General features: G+C 50.3%; 7 protein-coding genes across 7 annotated transcripts; 4 read left to right on the forward strand and 3 right to left on the reverse strand.

Moving 5' to 3' along the window:
* Nucleotides 1-316: 316 nt before the first annotated feature.
* On the forward strand, nt 317-1,916 carry BDQ94DRAFT_135909 (putative mitochondrial carrier protein (Rim2)). The gene is made up of 4 exons (XM_026764776.1): nt 317-570; nt 625-681; nt 748-1,399; nt 1,452-1,916. The coding sequence occupies exons 1-4, from the start codon at nt 440-442 to the stop codon at nt 1,659-1,661; spliced, it is 1,050 nt and encodes a 349-aa protein (XP_026631258.1). The 5' UTR covers nt 317-439; the 3' UTR covers nt 1,662-1,916.
* Nucleotides 1,917-3,221: 1,305 nt separating this feature from the next.
* Nucleotides 3,222-5,615, forward strand: BDQ94DRAFT_74705 (putative GABA permease (Uga4)). The gene is made up of 7 exons (XM_026776447.1): nt 3,222-3,384; nt 3,448-3,593; nt 3,649-3,696; nt 3,751-3,898; nt 3,946-4,565; nt 4,637-5,021; nt 5,105-5,615. Exons 1-7 carry the CDS (start codon nt 3,294-3,296, stop codon nt 5,290-5,292), a joined length of 1,626 nt encoding a protein of 541 aa, XP_026631259.1. The 5' UTR covers nt 3,222-3,293; the 3' UTR covers nt 5,293-5,615.
* BDQ94DRAFT_74676 (putative GPI anchored protein) lies at nt 5,382-6,208 on the reverse strand. The gene has a single exon (XM_026776446.1). The coding sequence runs from the start codon at nt 6,065-6,067 to the stop codon at nt 5,471-5,473; it is 597 nt and encodes a 198-aa protein (XP_026631260.1). The 5' UTR covers nt 6,068-6,208; the 3' UTR covers nt 5,382-5,470.
* Nucleotides 6,209-7,398: 1,190 nt separating this feature from the next.
* Nucleotides 7,399-8,562, forward strand: BDQ94DRAFT_135913 (uncharacterized protein). Its single transcript, XM_026764777.1, has 2 exons — nt 7,399-7,653; nt 7,740-8,562. Exons 1-2 carry the CDS (start codon nt 7,550-7,552, stop codon nt 7,855-7,857), a joined length of 222 nt encoding a protein of 73 aa, XP_026631261.1. The 5' UTR covers nt 7,399-7,549; the 3' UTR covers nt 7,858-8,562.
* On the reverse strand, nt 8,477-9,532 carry aspf34 (cell wall protein PhiA). The gene is made up of 2 exons (XM_026764778.1): nt 8,951-9,532; nt 8,477-8,881 (listed from the first exon to the last, which is right to left on the reverse strand). The coding sequence occupies exons 1-2, from the start codon at nt 9,240-9,242 to the stop codon at nt 8,619-8,621; spliced, it is 555 nt and encodes a 184-aa protein (XP_026631262.1). The 5' UTR covers nt 9,243-9,532; the 3' UTR covers nt 8,477-8,618.
* Nucleotides 9,533-11,061: 1,529 nt separating this feature from the next.
* BDQ94DRAFT_166434 (D-alanine--D-alanine ligase family protein) lies at nt 11,062-12,302 on the reverse strand (the record flags this gene model as incomplete). Its single annotated transcript, XM_026770546.1, has 3 exons — nt 11,062-11,202; nt 11,253-11,870; nt 11,943-12,302. 3 exons carry the CDS (start codon nt 12,300-12,302, stop codon nt 11,062-11,064), a joined length of 1,119 nt encoding a protein of 372 aa, XP_026631263.1.
* Nucleotides 12,303-14,129: 1,827 nt separating this feature from the next.
* BDQ94DRAFT_166435 (alpha-galactosidase D) lies at nt 14,130-16,194 on the forward strand (the record flags this gene model as incomplete). The annotated part of the gene is made up of 4 exons (XM_026770547.1): nt 14,130-14,466; nt 14,522-14,578; nt 14,628-15,426; nt 15,471-16,194. The coding sequence occupies 4 exons, from the start codon at nt 14,130-14,132 to the stop codon at nt 16,192-16,194; spliced, it is 1,917 nt and encodes a 638-aa protein (XP_026631264.1).
* Between the last annotated feature and the right edge of the window lie 48 nt (nt 16,195-16,242).

The following is a 16,242-nucleotide window of genomic DNA, read 5'->3' on the forward strand; positions in this document are numbered from 1 at the left end:
AGGCATTCGGGGACAGATCCTCCCCCGGCAGCTCCGGAGTAAGCAGTATTTCCTGACGCGCGAGTTGCTCACACGTCAATCTAGGGGTTACTATCATATACCTCGAATATGGACTGTATATCAGAAGTTTGACAATGAATACATAATCAGTGGCAAGCTTTCTATCTAGGAAGGTAACCACCTATGTCACAAATGGGTAACAAAGTGGATATCCATGGACCTCGATGGCAGGTCACATGATTGGATGGGGAAGGCCAGACCGCCTGGGATTCGCCGCTCGGTATTTTATTCCTGCAAAAAAAACTTTCCTGATCTTGCCCAGGCCAGGCTAATCTCTCCTGCACTCTCCGATCTCTCCTCTGGCCCCTAGAGTCTTCTGTTACTCAAGTGTCGCTGAGCAGATTGGAAGTTATTTTACTGTTTCATCAACTCCGGCAAGATGCAGCCTGTTGCTCACCAGTCGGGAGGCGCGTCTGGAGATCCGCTCCCGCCGTCCTTGCCGACGGAGGCAATCGAAGAGAAGGCCAGCGTGTCTAGCTTGGGATCATGGAATCATTTGGTTGCTGGCGCGTGAGTTGATTCAATGCTATCATTGAGAAGCTGAATACTGACGTTTTATGAAAGTACCGGCGGCATGGTCACTGCTATCGTTACGAGTCCTCTTGATGTTCTCCGCACGCGGTAGGATAAGCCTTCAACTCAAGCAACAACCCAGCTTTGCATGCTAACGTATCTTGTGCTTCCTAGGTTGCAAACCGATTACTATCAGACACAGGGCGTGAACCGCTCAATTCCCACACACGCGCACGTGCGTCAGTCATTCGTTCGGACTTCTATCCGCCATTTCCGCGAGACGTTCGGCATTCTCTTCTCTATCCATCGTGTTGAAGGCTGGCGGGGTATGTTCAAGGGCCTTGGACCCAGCTTGACGGGTGTCGTCCCGGCCAGTGCGGTGAAGTTCTACACATACGGAAACTGCAAACGCCTGCTGCCGGAGATCTTGGGTTGCGACAAGGATACTACTCTGGTACATGCCATGTCCGCAGCATGCGCTGGTATTGCCACGGGCTCAGCTACCAACCCTATTTGGGTGGTCAAAACTCGTCTTCAGTTGGATAAGGCTGGTGCTCGCCGGTACAAGAATAGTCTGGATTGTACCAAGCAGATTCTGCAACAAGAGGGTCCCAAGGGTCTCTACAGAGGTCTGACGGCCAGCTACTTGGGCACAATCGAAACCACACTGCATCTGGCCATGTATGAGCGCATCAAGGGACTTATTTCCAAGGAGGTCAATTTGGATAAGAACTCGGATTCGAACAAGTTTGTTCAGGGCCTTGCTCTGAGTGGAGCGTCGGGATTGTCGAAGCTGTTTGCTTGCTTGATCGCGTATCCCCATGAGGTGAGTTGACGCGTCGAGGATCTCAGCATATGCATCTTCTGACACTTTGCAGGTTATCCGTACTCGGCTTCGACAGGCTCCGATGGCGGACGGTCGCCAGAAGTATACTAGTATCCTCCAGTGTGCGCGGTTGATCTTGAAGGAAGAGGGGGTGATCGCGCTGTATGGAGGATTGACGGCACACCTTCTCCGCACCGTGCCGTCGGCAGCAATCACCATCGGGACATACGAGCTGGTTCTCAAGGTCCTTGAGGGACGTTAAGGATATGACGGGCGGCGGCAAGACCCCGCGACTTCCCTTCTCATGTATTATAGACTGTACGATAAAAGTGGCACATAGATACCCTGTAATAATGATGTGAACAGCAGCGACTGCAATAGGGTCTCGTTTGGCGACATGGAGTTTGCATCTCGATCAGGGGAGCCTTGCATTATCTGGAATTGTCTTCTTCTCCAGTGGCTTTAATCTTAGCGAAGCAGTTGATCGATCTCAATATCATGATGATTATTTCTACGATCTTTTATGTTGGACTAAATTTCACCACCAGCTGTAGTAGAGTAGCTCTTCTAGTACTACGTAGTTATGCACAGACGTAAATAGCAATTAATAGCTTTCGATCGGCACCGCATGGGGACGTCATGGCACTTGGAAACAACCAGGCAGCACTTCAGTGGACTATCAGGACCTGGAAAGACTTTCGCAACAGTTTGGTAGACAGTCGAACTAACTTTTAGTTCATGGTTCAGCGGCGTCCTCCGAGTGGAGATGTAGAAGCGCGCACTGATGACTGAAGTTTGAGTCGACCCAAGCAAGTGGGCGCGGGTCATCTCCGACCGGGCAAAACTGGCTGGCTGGCTTTGCCTCGCTAACAATAGCTACTAGACTACTAACTATTACGTGCATACCACAACTAATAGATTCTAGACTAGTATACGATACTAAATTAGAGCGATATCGTGCGTAGGAGAGTAAGGGCTTCCGTGTTCAGCCGTTAGCACGCTTCGCTAGCATCAAACTAGCCATGTAGGAGAATACATCCGACGCAGTTGCAGACACTCAATCTGCGGGCGCAACGATCGAGCCAGTGACAAGCGAAGTTCTAGAGTTGCCAGTGGCTGTTTAGTGCTGCCGCCAATTCCAGGGAACGGGATGGCCATTGGTCTCACCTCCTGGCCGGGCGGTGGATCCATCCTGTCTTCGGCGGGATTTCCTTTGCGCGGACTCCAGCGCAGTCTATAGCACTGGTTCCAGATCATCATTCCTGCAGGAAGGAGACAAAGAGAAAGTTAAGCTCATACTTTGGTGATGGGAAAAAAAGATAATTTGAGTATACTTTGGATGACAGCCAGCTTACCAGGCTGTCAATCAGGTTCCAGCAGCCGATCTTGCTCCTTGACGTTGCCCATTCTCATTTCTATGCCTTGCAGAAGTGCCCAGTGGCACACAATCCAATCTTGCCATCCCGATGATCGGCGACCCACGACTTCCCCCCATGTGGGGGGCCAGCCGGAGTGAGGAGATGCAACAAGAGGTCCGTGGAAGGGCGACCTGCAACCCCGGCGCACGACACACGAAGGTTGCTAGCAATTCCAGGGATGTCCTGGCGGCTACCGGGAGGAGCTTTTCCTGTCTTCTTCCTAGTCTCTTTCCCTTGCAACCGGATTGTCTGGTGTCACAGACCTTGACAGCCAAACTGATCCGAAGCTGAAGAAGTCGAGGATCGAGAAGGTTTAATCCGTTGCTTGGCAAACTCAATCCGATCCCTATAACTGCTGCTTTCTCCCCCGTGACTGGCCTCGACTTCAATCCTTTTTGACCCTTTTGCCTCCTTTGACGACCTCGTGGTGTCCCCCATTCCGCTCGATCTCACTTTTGCTCGTCCATCCCGGGACAATGGCCGCAAAGGCATCCCCTACGGCCGTCTCGGCCAACTCTGGCGCGGAGGAAGCTGGACTCTCGGATCCCGGAGATTCGCAACTACTAGGTGAGTCTGCGACCGATTTGTTCATGGACGAGGGTCAGGGACGCCCATGCTAACAGGTGTCAGCCAAAATGGGCTACAAACAGGAACTCCGTCGCCAGTATTCCACCGTGCAAATATTCGCCGTCGCATTCAGTATCATGGGTTTAGTGCCGTCAATCGCATCTACACTTTCGTTTTCCTTACCGGCCGGGCCTGCAGGGATGATCTGGGTGGGTATATGCATATGGGGTTACAGCTCGCGTGGCACGAGCTAACATCATGCAGGGCTGGTTTACCGCAAGTATCTTGATCTTCTTCGTTGGATTAGCCCTGGTATGTGGACCTTCGCTTTAGTACATGCCAAGCCATGCTAAGACAACAATATAGGCCGACATGGCATCGGCAATGCCTACAGCTGGTGGTCTATACTGGTGGACGCACTACTTTGCTGGAAAGAAGTATAAAAATGTGTTGAGCTTCCTGGTTGGTTACAGCAACACGCTGGGCCTGATTGGCGGAATTTGCTCCGTGGATTGTAAGCCTTCACTCACCCCCTAAGAGTGATTTGCTGCTAATTGCCAGACACCCTCGCGCTTATGATTCTCGCCTGCGTCTCCATCACCCGCGACGGTACCTATTCCGCCTCCAACGGCACCATCTACGGCGTCTATGTCGGTCTCATCCTAGTTCACGCCGTTGTCAGCGTCTACTCGGGACCAATCATGCCCCGTATCCAGACGTTCTGCATCTTCATCAACATTGCCATCATCATCGCTACAGTCATCGCTCTGCCCGTCGGCAAAGTCACCCGTGGGGAGTCCCTCAACCCGGGCACTTGGGTCTTTGGGCACGTGGACAACGAGAGTACATGGCCAACAGGGTGGAACTTCATCCTAGCGTTCCTCGCGCCAATCTGGTCGATCGGATTCTTTGACTCATGTGTGCACATGAGCGAGGAAGCCCTACACGCCGCCAAGGCGGTTCCTCTAGGAATCATCTGGTCCTCCGGATGCGCATGTGTGTTCGGGTTCCTAGTCCTGAGCATTATAGCTGCAGTGATGAACCAGGACGTCAACGCAACAATTAACTCCGTGTTCGGCCAGCCCATGGCCCAGGTCTACTACGAGGCACTAGGCAAAAAGGGCGCGCTCGGATTTATGGGTGTGCTGATCGTAATCCAATTCCTAATTGGCCTGAGCTTGGTATGCCCGCCCATCCCCCTTTTTCCCAGATTCAACATCCCCAACCCAACTAACACTAATAACACAAACAGATCACCGCTGCCTCTCGCCAAGCCTGGGCCTTCTCCCGCGATGGCGCTCTCCCCTTCTCGAACTACTTCCGCCACGTCAGTCATCGCATCCGCTACCAGCCCGTGCGCGCCATCTGCGGCCTCGTAGCAGTCAGCATCGTTTTCGGCCTACTCTGCCTCATCAACTCCGTCGCAGCGAACGCACTTTTCTCGCTCTTCGTGGCCAGTAACTACGTCGCATGGGCAACGCCCATCCTCTGCCGCTTGATCTGGGGCAAGGAGCGCTTCAGACCGGGCGAGTTCTATACGGGATTTATGAGCCGTCCGATTGCTATTGTTGCGGTGCTGTGGTTGGCCTTTGGGTTGATGCTGTCGATGTTCCCAACGACGGGGCCGAATCCGAGTCGTACGTATATTCCATTCCTTTGCGTTCATGGAGATCAAGACCTCCTTATTTGGTGGGAATTATGCTAATATGATTCGATGCAGCATCCGATATGAACTACACGATCGTCATTAACGGATTCGTGTGGGTCGCTTGCATGACATACTACTTCCTGTTCGCGCGCAAGTGGTACACAGGGCCGAAGATGACAGTGGACGGGGTGGAAGAGGAGAGGACGGAGTCAGAGACGGAAGAGAAGAGGGACGAAGCGCATACTGGTGCTTCCTACTAATAATAGTTTACACATACCAACTTCTTCGAACAGATACCAATACTAATAGACAAGAATGAAACAACTTGATATGTTATAATCTGAATCAAAACATCATATACATTGGTATCAATCATGGACCCATCCATTACCCATCAAACAATCTGTCCCCCCACTCCATCATTACCAACTCACCCCCTTACAAAGCAGCCATAACCCCCAAGACACCCGCGACACCCGCAACTCCAATCCCCAACCCAACTCCGGGCGTCGCCATAGCCACGCCCGCGCCCTCACTCGTCGAACTCGTCGCACTAGCACTGGATCCACTAGCACTCGTACCCGTCGCACTCGCCGTGCTAGCAGTCAGCGTCGTCTTCCCACTAACCGTCTCCGTACTCGTCGGCTGGCCATTCGACCCTGTCAAGGTCGTCGCGCTCTCCCATTTCGAGGTAATCTCCGAGGCGACATCCGACGCCTTAGATCTGATATCCGATGCCGCGGCCGACGCATCAGACCGCGCATTCGACGCCACGGACGTGCCCCAAGATTCGGCGTTCGAGGCCACGTCCCCGGCGTCGGAGGTCAGGGAGGAGTAGGCTGCGCCGCCGCCAGTTCTGATGTCTGAGGCGATGGAGGTCGCGTCGTTGGCGATGTTGGTTGCCACGGATTCACCGCCAGAGACGATTGTTTGAGCGACTCCGATGGCGTCGCTGACGACGTCTGGCGCCGGGGTGGAGAGGGAGGGGGTGGCGAGGAGGGTGGTGAGGAGGATGGTAGAGAGAGCGTATTTCATTTTGAGTATGTGTTGGTGGTGGTTGTTGGTTTGTATAGTGTGTGTGGAAGGTTTTGTATGTATGTAGTGTGGTAGATTTAGGTTTGGTAGTAGTAGTATGATAAGTAGATAAGACTACCGAAGTATGAGAAAAGTAGTAGATGTAGATATGATTGATTAGAGATAATGAAGAAGGCTGGATAGAGCAGGAAAAGCAAAGTATTTATAACCCCAGAGGCTCAAATAAGGATCACCAGGGCAATTACCATCGATTCCCCTCGAAACGGATAAGAATAGCACCCTATGGACAAGTGCCTAGCCACCGTGGCAATGAGATCCACGAGGCAACCCGCGAATGAAATTGCGTCGCATGTTGCAAAGTGGATGGTCGAGCCATCGGTATTCGACGGAACACGGCATCGTGGCTCCACTATGAGGACATACGATTTCTTGGGTCCACGCAATTCAGGGCAGGGCCTTGGTCAAGTTTGAACCTGGAGAGAATAGGACCAAAACGGGGCACCTAGTGCGGTTGGAGTGGGAATGGTGTTGCCTGATGACGTTTGCTTTTTTTGGTTTTTGGTTTGGTTGATTGTTTGTTTTGTTAGCCTGCATGTAATCGTAGAATTATTATGGCCTGGCTTGGCTTATGTTGTGGTGAGGTTATTTGCATCTTGTTTCTTGTTAGTTAGTACCTGTGGCTGTGGCGTGGCGCGGCTTGGCTGTCCTTACTGGTTCACAGTAACTGTTCACCACAGTCAAAGTGTGAGTATCCCAGTACACAGTAAGTTGTTGGGATTGTACTGCCACTATCGAAATAGAAATTTTCCGCGGACTCCGAATCTTGGAAACATCCTGGTTCGTCCGTCGGGTTGGGAACTGGCTCTCATCCCGATTCGCTCACTTTGCGGTTGTGGCTTTGACCAGTTGCCACCGCATGACTGGAAATTGGGTTCTGCCTGCTCACAATGGAGAGGGTGTCTGTTGTGAATACCACTGGGTTCTGTGCTCACAGGCATCACTATATTATTGAATTCTAATCCGAATGTCCTGAGCTTGTGACAGTCGTGAATGTTGTACACTGGTCTGGTATATCGGCCCGGATGGGAGAGGATCGTCGGAGTTGTCGGGTCATTGCCTTGGCTTCGGTAGTAGTCTGACGAAGAGCGTTTCATGTGTGTAATTGCCATTTAGGGATTTCGCGAGTGCGGATTCGTCGACCCTTCGAGAAAGCGCAGTGCAACTAGGCTGTAGATGGAAAGGGTGGGCTGTATGAATTCCGGGGGATCCGGGGATGTGGGATTATTCGCTTAAGAAGCAACTGGCTATGCAGTTAGCATCCAGAATGGTATAGTTGGATTTTGAAGGCACCGTAGGGTGACTGATTGTTTGCTGGCTGTTGCGGTTTCATCTTGCAGAGCATACGTTGCCCTGAAGCCACTCGGTCCCGCTACTGATCGAGAATGAGTCCTGTCATTTAATGGTCATCTGACGAGACCCTGAATGCCTCAGTCAGGAAATGTCGCTGCCTCAGGTGGCTGGATGTCCCGTGTCTTCATCCTTGTAATCTTATCTAGATTCAGCCCAACTTCACCATCAATGGCACAGTGGGTTTTTGTCTCTTTGCCATTCATTGATTAGCGGAAACCATTATCGCTAATGCCTCAATTTACGACTTTCGGGACATTTGTAGTTTTCTTGAGCATGCAGCCTGTTCAGATTGCTACTTAGCGGCCGAAGCCACAAGCAGTAAACCAAGCTTAGCAGTCGGGATTGAGATACAATGTGGAAAGGCGATTTTGGATTATTAGTTGCTTCGTTAGTGTCATCTCTAACAGCATGTGCACATTGTCCCAGGTCCCTTCTATCCAACTGTGCCTCTTGACGCACTCCGCACTAGTGTTATCTGATTATCAATATATATCTCACTAGCAGACTACTGTCGATCATTGTCAAAGTACAGACAATCTTGAGGATAGTCTCTGTCCTTGACTTGGAATATGGCTTCGAATGACGGATCGTGAGGTTCTTTAACTACTAGTTATCTCGCGGGAAATAATCACAACACGAGCGCGACTTCTATATGGGGGTCGAATAATTTAAACCGGTGGTTAACATAGCCATAGTTCTCGAGCTGCCGTTGACGAGTATCGGTGGTGAATTAGATCCTCAGATAAGGGACAGCAATCCGAGGTTTTGTTTCGCTGTGGTATTCATGTCAAGATTATCTTAGCTTCATCTCGATAGATGAGGGGGAATTTACTATCTCTGAGAAAAATACCAATGCTTGTTCGGAAGGGACTACGGTCGATACAAAAGATGTCTTGGGAGGGGATAGATTATTTGACAGGCACTGCCAAGGCATGTTCATGCAGAAGAGCTTTTACTTTCGTCATATCACTCAAGATAGCTAAAGCACGTTCAGAAACCTTTCAGCGAAGAAAAATAGATACGATTTCGCTATATGGCGCTATATTATATGAATACAACTCAAAACAAACAACAGAACTCAAGATTTCCAGCCAACTAAGCATCTTGTCAAGCAGTATCCAGCGGATCCATCCGTACTGCCTTAGTTGGAAGTGTAAGAGCAAACGTTGGGGTTCTTGCTGACCTCGACACGGGCAGCAATACCCTCACAGCCCTCGTTGTAGCCGGGCTTCGCAACACCAGCATCAGCCCAGATGCTCCAGGCACCCTCGATGCTGTTGGGGCAGGCAATCAGGTCCTTTCCACCGAACTGCAGGTGGTTGTTCGCGTCGATGGACCAGCCCTTGCGTTCAGCGTTCTTGGGGGCGGGCTGAGCGCCGGTGGTGTATCCGATAACGCCTTGGCCTATGACAAATATCCACGTCAGTCATAAAGTACTTGTTTATTGCACGCTAGGAAGGAGGATAAACATACCCATGCCGGAGCGGTCAACGTAGAGCTCCTGGGGAGTCGCAGACTGGTCGTACAGGTAGAGAGCACCGTCGTCGAGGAAGAAGGTGGCGGTCTGGTCCTGGGGGTTGGAGCAGCTAGCGTTCTGGCTCTTCAGGCCGGCGAAGATGCTGCCAAGGGCGGCGTTGAAAGGAGCATACTGAACACCGGAGCCGGAGTGGATGGAGATGACGCCGAAGGGCTCGTTAGTGGCGGCGTCGGTGGCCGGGAGAGCGGCGGCAGTAGCGGCGGCGAAGATCAGGTTCTTGAGCTGCATCTTGATGGATGGTTTGATGTAGATTGAAGAAGAGTTGGTTTGTTAATTGATCGGATGTGAAGGATGTGAGAGACTTGTTGTGATGATGAGGGAATGATTATCGAGGACATCGAGCTGCCTTTTATACCTTTCATCTCGCTCGACCAGCACCATAATTAGCAACAACTGCTTTGCAGCTGCCAATATACAATGTCTCAACCCACAAACAGTCCCTACTTACCCAGCACAGCAAATATGTTGTCATCACCCCCAGAAAGGGCGATTGGTCCGATGGAATCTTCTGCCGGGATATGATTGCTTTAGACTCAATTTCAGGGTCCCCCCTCGATGGCAATTATGTGACCTAAAATTAACACGGCGGGGTCTATAGGGCCAGATTATTGGCTGTGGCTGGAGGCCATGTGGGTGCCCCTGGCGAGACATCGGAGAAACGACAACGGTGATTGCAGGAAATCTACTTAGTGGATTCGCTTCCAATGGGCGAGGGAAATCGATCGGCGCATATGAGACCCACATTAATACAGACATGTCTCATTCTGGGGGAGGCGGACGGGCCGAGGTGACACCATGAGTTTGTCATTGATTGAGAGGGGTGTCTTACGGGGAATGTGGGATGACTGTAGGAGGGGTTAGCAGTGAGACATACATGAATGTTGCAGCCTTGATATGGGTGATATAGGCCATGTTGATGGAGAATATGTGACTGGTAAGAGGGGCTTCGGGTGTCAATGGGATAGAACTGAGGGATTGGTGCGGTGCGATCTCCACAATGCCTCATCTTGGGAATGGGAAGCCTCGGAACCAACGGCAAGTGAGACTGTTGTCTTAGTTAGCTATTTAACCGTTTATTCAACCGGCGAGGCTGTGATTGAGGTGCAATGACTGGCTCTCCCCCTTTCCGATGGCCTTCCACACCGTTGAAGATGTGGGACAAATCCCCACTGATGAGATGCGATCGACATAGCCATAGTTCGATAGACTCGTTCCTTGTTTTGAGTGATTAGAACTACTGGCAATAACAAGGACCTGATTGATACTTCCATTCAAGCCTTCGAGTGATCGATGCCAGGCGACACTAACAATGAATAGAACCACCCACCCCATCTTTGTTTCTCTGCCCTCAGCTACCTGAGAAGGCTTTCGAGTCGCGTATCGCAGTTGGACTGTCTGTCACCATGAAGAGTCGCTGCACCTAGGTGGATTGTCAAGCTGTTCAACTGGCTCTTGTGAAGTGGCAGTTTACATCATAGTTACTACCAACTGGAGCTTGCAGATGTGGCATGCACCATGACACCCTCCAATAGAAGCTCTTAACCCGAAGAAGCCTCTTGGCATGGAAAGAACAGGTTAGGGTCGTGCAGAGCTGAATTTTGTTGTCCTAAGAGATGTTGGTCACTTGGTCAGTAAAGTCTTCCCGAGACATGGTAGAAGGTTTCCTACTATTTGCCTAGTGTCTACGGGCAGACATTATTCCTTCTATGTACGGATTAGGCTGATGGTCACGGCTGAAGACATTTGTTCCTAGAAGTCTAGGCTGATAGTTGGGTGAGACAAATATAGTCCTGACTTTCATCGAATCCCAGAAGCTGAAAGATAGGGGCAAGTCACCCAACGAGACTTCCCCTTTCTGTATGGTAATCTTACATTGGGCCAGGCCACGAATAGGTATAGTGGCAGCTTGCATGGCTCATTACGTTATTAGACTGGCTCGCCATTTGTGAAGAAAGTATTGACGGAGGAATTCTCTTTCGACAGTGGCTTGTTGCTGATTCCGCCTACGCAGTCCTGAACCCAGCTTATCCCGTAACAGCAAATGCCTTCAGTTCAGAACCCGACCCCTCCGCCTCTGTAAAGCACTCTTTAGTATGTATTCGATAAGCTCATTGTACGAGACATTATTGTGTTCGGCGATCATGGGCAACTGCGACCAATGTGGGAGAAGACCTGCTAGGGGATTGATCTGAATCTGGTGAGCCAAGGACAAGTATGTATCTCAGTCGATACACCTACCTCCATGACATGAGCGACTGGCGACCCAGAGGAGTGATCCATCCGTATATCAATTCTTCCTCCATCACGGCAGCGCAGGACAGTCCATGCCCGAAGAGCTGTTTGACAGGCAAGGTCAGCTTCCTGGTCGTCCCGTCCGATCTTGATCTCATCGGCCTCTCCAGCCCAATCGTCGGCTGACTTCGATTTTTCAGTTGTGAACTCTACTGACTCGGGGTTAGAATTCGTCGACTCTTTGCTGCACCATATGATCTCGTCGACACCGACCACCCATGCATCCTCGCCCGTTCCCAGGATGCCCACAGTGAATTCTCGGCCCGGAAGATACTTCTCGACGAGAACCCCAAGCGATGAGGGGCTGGAATCTCGAAGAGAGTTGACCACCCCACATAGGGATTCAATACTCTTGATTTTGTTGGTTGCTCCAATTCCTTTGGAAGAGCCTTCAGCAAGAGGCTTTACAAACAACGGATATTGACTCAGCAGCGTTTCGGAATGACGAGACATGCGAATCATAGACAGGATCTCGTCCAATGAAACCTGCGTCTTCTCAGCGGTATGATCGAAGTGGATCACTGCAAACGGAGCAGTTGGAACTTTGAAGTGTTCAAGAACCATCTAGCAAGTGTATGTTAGCTGGTAATCACTTGAAAGAACGCCTATGTTAGACTAAGCTTGTAAGCACCCCACCTTTGTTCTGCCCTTGTCCAAACACAATGCCATCGTGGCCGCATCCGAAAATGTGAACGGGATTTGGTAGGCCTCCAACAATGCGGGAACTTGACCTTCTCGAGCTAATCCATGTAGGCCCTCCGTGGTATTGAATGCCAAGTCCCATGTACTACCCTCGCCATGTGCTAGCCTCTTAACCAGGGAATGGATGTCTGGAACAAGGACAACCTCATGCCCCAAATTTTTGAGAGCAGCAGCTATGTGCTCGGCTGCTTCTCCGACTTCGAACCTGTCGCAGTCTGCATTTGAGTAACCGAGGGCCTTGTAGGCCTCGCGAAGCTCATAAATAAGAGCGATCTTGAGAGACTCGGTAGCCATGAGGGCGCGTATCTGGGGCGACTGTTAAATGAGGATCTGCCAACATCATATAACCTTCTTGGTTGAAATATTTTGACACGGGAAGTCTAGATTTTCAGCTATGCTGCATGACTGTATGACACATAAATCGTGTGATTTGGAATGCAATGCTCGCATATGAAGTTGCGGTGTGACTTTTCCATCGTGCTTCTACATTCACGCATGGAGCCACCCAATCACAAAGCTGGTACCGTGCTGACCTCAAATGCAGATGGGCTTAAGTTCCTGGAGAATTATTGATTGGCATACGGTGTTTTCTTTCCAGGTGGTTGATGTGCCTTGTCATGCAGCTAGTGAAATAACCAAACCCCGTCCGACGGCGTTCGGAGTGGCGAAACCTCATTTTACTACTCCTCCAAATTTTGGTGTTGAGTATGTCAAATGCATAGATAGTGAGTCAATGTTAAAATATCCTATACTATCATATTATATCCCACTGTATCAGATGACATTGGAGAACAGTGATGTTCGATCTACTACACCTGAGAATGATAGGCAGGAAATTTCCCTAAATCGAGAAAATAACCTACTGCCTAGTTTATCTAGATACATACTTATATAAAACCATAACTAATACTATTGGCACAAGTCACAGCTGCAAGAGGCATCTTTTGTATGGCGGAGTTGCCGATCCGACCCGGGCGGGAACTACTCCGCAGTCTGACTATTCAACGATTACACGTATATTAGAGCGAAACCTATTCTCTTCTATTACAAGGGTTACGCTTCGTCGACTATGTTAAGGAATAGTTGGTCCAGGGCGAGAAACAGAGTTCGTGGAACAACCACACCTTGTTCGAGTACAACTTCTGGTTGGTTCATGTAGGTGTCTGCTAATCCCTGCCTTTTGCCTGGCAATGATCGCCTACTGATACTCCTCCGTGCTTGCTTAGATTTAATGAGAATTATGTCTCGTTGAGCGTCGCGAAGCTCTCCAGACAAAATATATCTCCTGGTGTCTTTCTTTTATAAGCTATTTGTTATTATGCATGAGCTCCAGACGCACGCAGAGCTACTTTTTGCATGTAGTGCTTACCTGCCTGAGGGTTGATTGCAAATTGCTCCTGGATCATATGCTTCCAAAGAAAGAGCCTGTGCCTGTCTGAATTGCTTCCTGTGTGGCTAGATATCGTACTGGCTTGCTCCAACTGAATCAGACATCAAATCACCTTCCATTGCTGTGTAATGTAACGAAACTACTATATTTTCTCAGTTGTTCCAATTCTCATTTTCCATTAATTACACTTAGATTTCGGAGCACCCAGCACCGCTTGTCTCTCATGGCCTACCACCGATGAAAGCACAGAATGCACAAACCAAGATATCCGAACAGAAGACTAATATACTATGAATAAAAGCTGGAGTACAGCTTCGCTTACACATCCTGTCTTCGCCAGATGGTCGTGGGGTGAAAGCATAATTATCGTCAAATACAAGAATCTCAGAGCAGTTGAAGGGTCGGCGACATTTGAAATTGTAACAATATTCAAACCTGTTAACCGACGATGCAAGGTTCTGTTCCCGGTTAATTAAATAGAGCTACATTAAGTCCGAGTCTTCAGGCCGGGGACATCGGTTAAATGCATGAGTATAAATAGTCTGCAGACGCACCCCGCACTTGACGCAAACTCATGGTCCAGCGCCTACAGTACTGACAGCCGGGGTCGCAAATCATGCTGCTTCACTTCATATTGTATGCTGCACTAAGCAGTGTAGTAACCAGCGTATCTCTACAGCCACGTCTGCAAGATGGCTTAGCATTGACACCACAAATGGGGTAGGCCGAGCATGCCTTGTCCATATACAAATCTGATACAGTCGCGCAGATGGAACACGTACAATCATTACTCGTGCTCCCCAAACGAGACTATCGTTCAGTCCAATGCACAAGCATTGGTTGACTTAGGCTTGTCCTCTCTCGGATATCGATATGTCACGACGGACTGCGGCTGGACAGTCGCAGACCGGCTGCCTGACGGATCCTTGACGTGGAACGAGACCCTGTTCCCTCAAGGATTCCCGGCTATGGGTGATTTCCTCCATGATCTAGGTCTCCTATTCGGCGTGTATCAGGATTCCGGGATTCTGTTATGTGGAAGTCCGCCGAATGAGACAGGAAGCCTGTGTATGCCAACCATCATGGACAGACGTGAATGCGGACTGCTAATCGCGCGCCGCAGACCACGAAGAACAAGATGCCAGAACATTTGCCTCGTGGAATGTGGAATCTCTCAAATGTATGTTCATAGAAACGCGCTTGGGGATACTCTCTGATGGGCTTACTAGACGACAATTGTTACTCCGACGCCGCAACTGGCTACCCTAACGTCAATTACGCGCCCAGTACCTCCCCGGAGCCCAGATTCGCCAACATGTCTCATGCTTTATTGCAGCAAAATCGAACCATTCTATTCCAGATCTGCGAGTGGGGTATCAGCTTCCCCGCGAATTGGGCCCCTGCTCTCGGTCATTCTTGGCGAATTGGGAACGACATCATACCTGACTGGCGGACAATCTTCCGCATCATAAACCAGGCAGCTCCACAAACAGATGTTGCTGGCCCGGGCCAATGGCCGGACCTTGACATGCTTGAAGTGGGGAACAATATATTTTCTCTTCCAGAGGAGCAGACGCACTTTTCGCTCTGGGCCATTCTCAAGAGCCCGTTGATAATCGGCGCTGCCTTAAAGGATGAGCTCACTGCCATAAATGACGCGTCGCTAGCAGTTCTGAAACAGAAGGATGTCATATCATTCAATCAAGATGCACTGGGGAAGAGTGCGAGTCTACGCCGGCGCTGGACCGAAGAGGGCTATGAGGTATGGAGTGGGCCGCTGTCGAATGGTCGGACAGTGGCTGCGGTCATCAATTGGCAGAATGAAAGCAGGGACCTGACCCTTAATTTGCCGGATGTTGGGCTCCAACATGCAGGGACGGTGAAGAACATTTGGGACGGCACTACTGCACAGGATGTGCTTACTTCCTACACGGCGACAGTAGCCGGCCATGGCACGATGCTACTCGAACTACAGAATACGACTGCTGTCGGAGTGTATCCGCGAGGACTTTTCGGAGTATCTTTTGGGTATGTTCGTCCTCATTCCAACAGACATGCTTCTGACGTCTTAGGCAAACGACGACTTTCCAAAACGTCTACGCCATGACAACCAGTGCCAAGTACATCATTAGCGTCCACTTCTCGCAGCCAGCTTCTTCAACAGAAACTATCACCATCGGATCAAATGCCAACCAGAGTATAATATCCGCACAGGTCCCCGCATCGTCCACGCTAGTCTCCGCCGAGATTCCTCTTACCGCCGGGTCCTCCAACACAATCACCATCAACACTTCCATACCTATTGACGCCATTCACGTCACACCTCCCAATGGAACGTACTACCCTTGCACAAACTTTACCCTTGCCGGGTCTACCACGCTGACTACGTGTGGGAGCGGTTATTGTCAGCCGGTTGGCTCAAAGATTGGCTACATCAGCCCCAGTGGCACTGCCAAAGCAACGATTTCCGCGACTACCAGTGGGAGCAAGTATCTGGAGATTGACTGGATAAATAATGATATTGCCTTCGACTCGTCCTGGGGCTGGGGGTCCAACTCTCGGAACTTGACCGTGACGGTGAACAGCGAGGATCCGGTGAGGATCGAAGTGCCGCTGAGCGGAAGACATAGCGAGCTGTTCGGTCCGGGATTGGGATGGTGGGATACAGCGACTTTAGGACTACTGACTAGTGGCTGGAAGGAAGGGTTAAACGAGGTGGTAGTTGGAAATGTGGGGGGTGACGAGGGATTTCAATCTTATGGAGCCGACTTTGTGGGAATCCGAGTGCTGGATTAGGAGGGATGGGAGAGCGTAGTAGCAACCATAGACTATCCTCTTCTACCA

Source organism: Aspergillus welwitschiae, assembly GCF_003344945.1.
Source record: "Aspergillus welwitschiae strain CBS 139.54b unplaced genomic scaffold BDQ94scaffold_3, whole genome shotgun sequence".
Taxonomy (NCBI): Eukaryota; Fungi; Ascomycota; class Eurotiomycetes; order Eurotiales; family Aspergillaceae; genus Aspergillus; species Aspergillus welwitschiae.

What these genes read in the sequence shown, in the direction of transcription:
- BDQ94DRAFT_135909 (XM_026764776.1), top strand. Translation starts at nt 440, where the DNA reads ATGCAGCCTGTTGCTCACCAGTCGGGAGGCGCGTCTGGAGATCCGCTC. An exon ending in CTTGATGTTCTCCGCACGCG is followed by an intron (nt 682 to 747) that starts GTAGGATAAGCC and finishes TGTGCTTCCTAG; the next exon opens with GTTGCAAACCGATTACTATC. An exon ending in TGATCGCGTATCCCCATGAG is followed by an intron (nt 1,400 to 1,451) that starts GTGAGTTGACGC and finishes GACACTTTGCAG; the next exon opens with GTTATCCGTACTCGGCTTCG.
- BDQ94DRAFT_74705 (XM_026776447.1), top strand. Translation starts at nt 3,294, where the DNA reads ATGGCCGCAAAGGCATCCCCTACGGCCGTCTCGGCCAACTCTGGCGCG. An exon ending in CGGAATTTGCTCCGTGGATT is followed by an intron (nt 3,899 to 3,945) that starts GTAAGCCTTCAC and finishes GCTAATTGCCAG; the next exon opens with ACACCCTCGCGCTTATGATT. An exon ending in GACGGGGCCGAATCCGAGTC is followed by an intron (nt 5,022 to 5,104) that starts GTACGTATATTC and finishes GATTCGATGCAG; the next exon opens with CATCCGATATGAACTACACG.
- BDQ94DRAFT_74676 (XM_026776446.1), bottom strand. Translation starts at nt 6,067, where the DNA reads ATGAAATACGCTCTCTCTACCATCCTCCTCACCACCCTCCTCGCCACC.
- BDQ94DRAFT_135913 (XM_026764777.1), top strand. Translation starts at nt 7,550, where the DNA reads ATGCCTCAGTCAGGAAATGTCGCTGCCTCAGGTGGCTGGATGTCCCGT. An exon ending in ACTTCACCATCAATGGCACA is followed by an intron (nt 7,654 to 7,739) that starts GTGGGTTTTTGT and finishes GGACATTTGTAG; the next exon opens with TTTTCTTGAGCATGCAGCCT.
- aspf34 (XM_026764778.1), bottom strand. Translation starts at nt 9,242, where the DNA reads ATGCAGCTCAAGAACCTGATCTTCGCCGCCGCTACTGCCGCCGCTCTC. An exon ending in CGTTGACCGCTCCGGCATGG is followed by an intron (nt 8,882 to 8,950) that starts GTATGTTTATCC and finishes TATTTGTCATAG; the next exon opens with GCCAAGGCGTTATCGGATAC.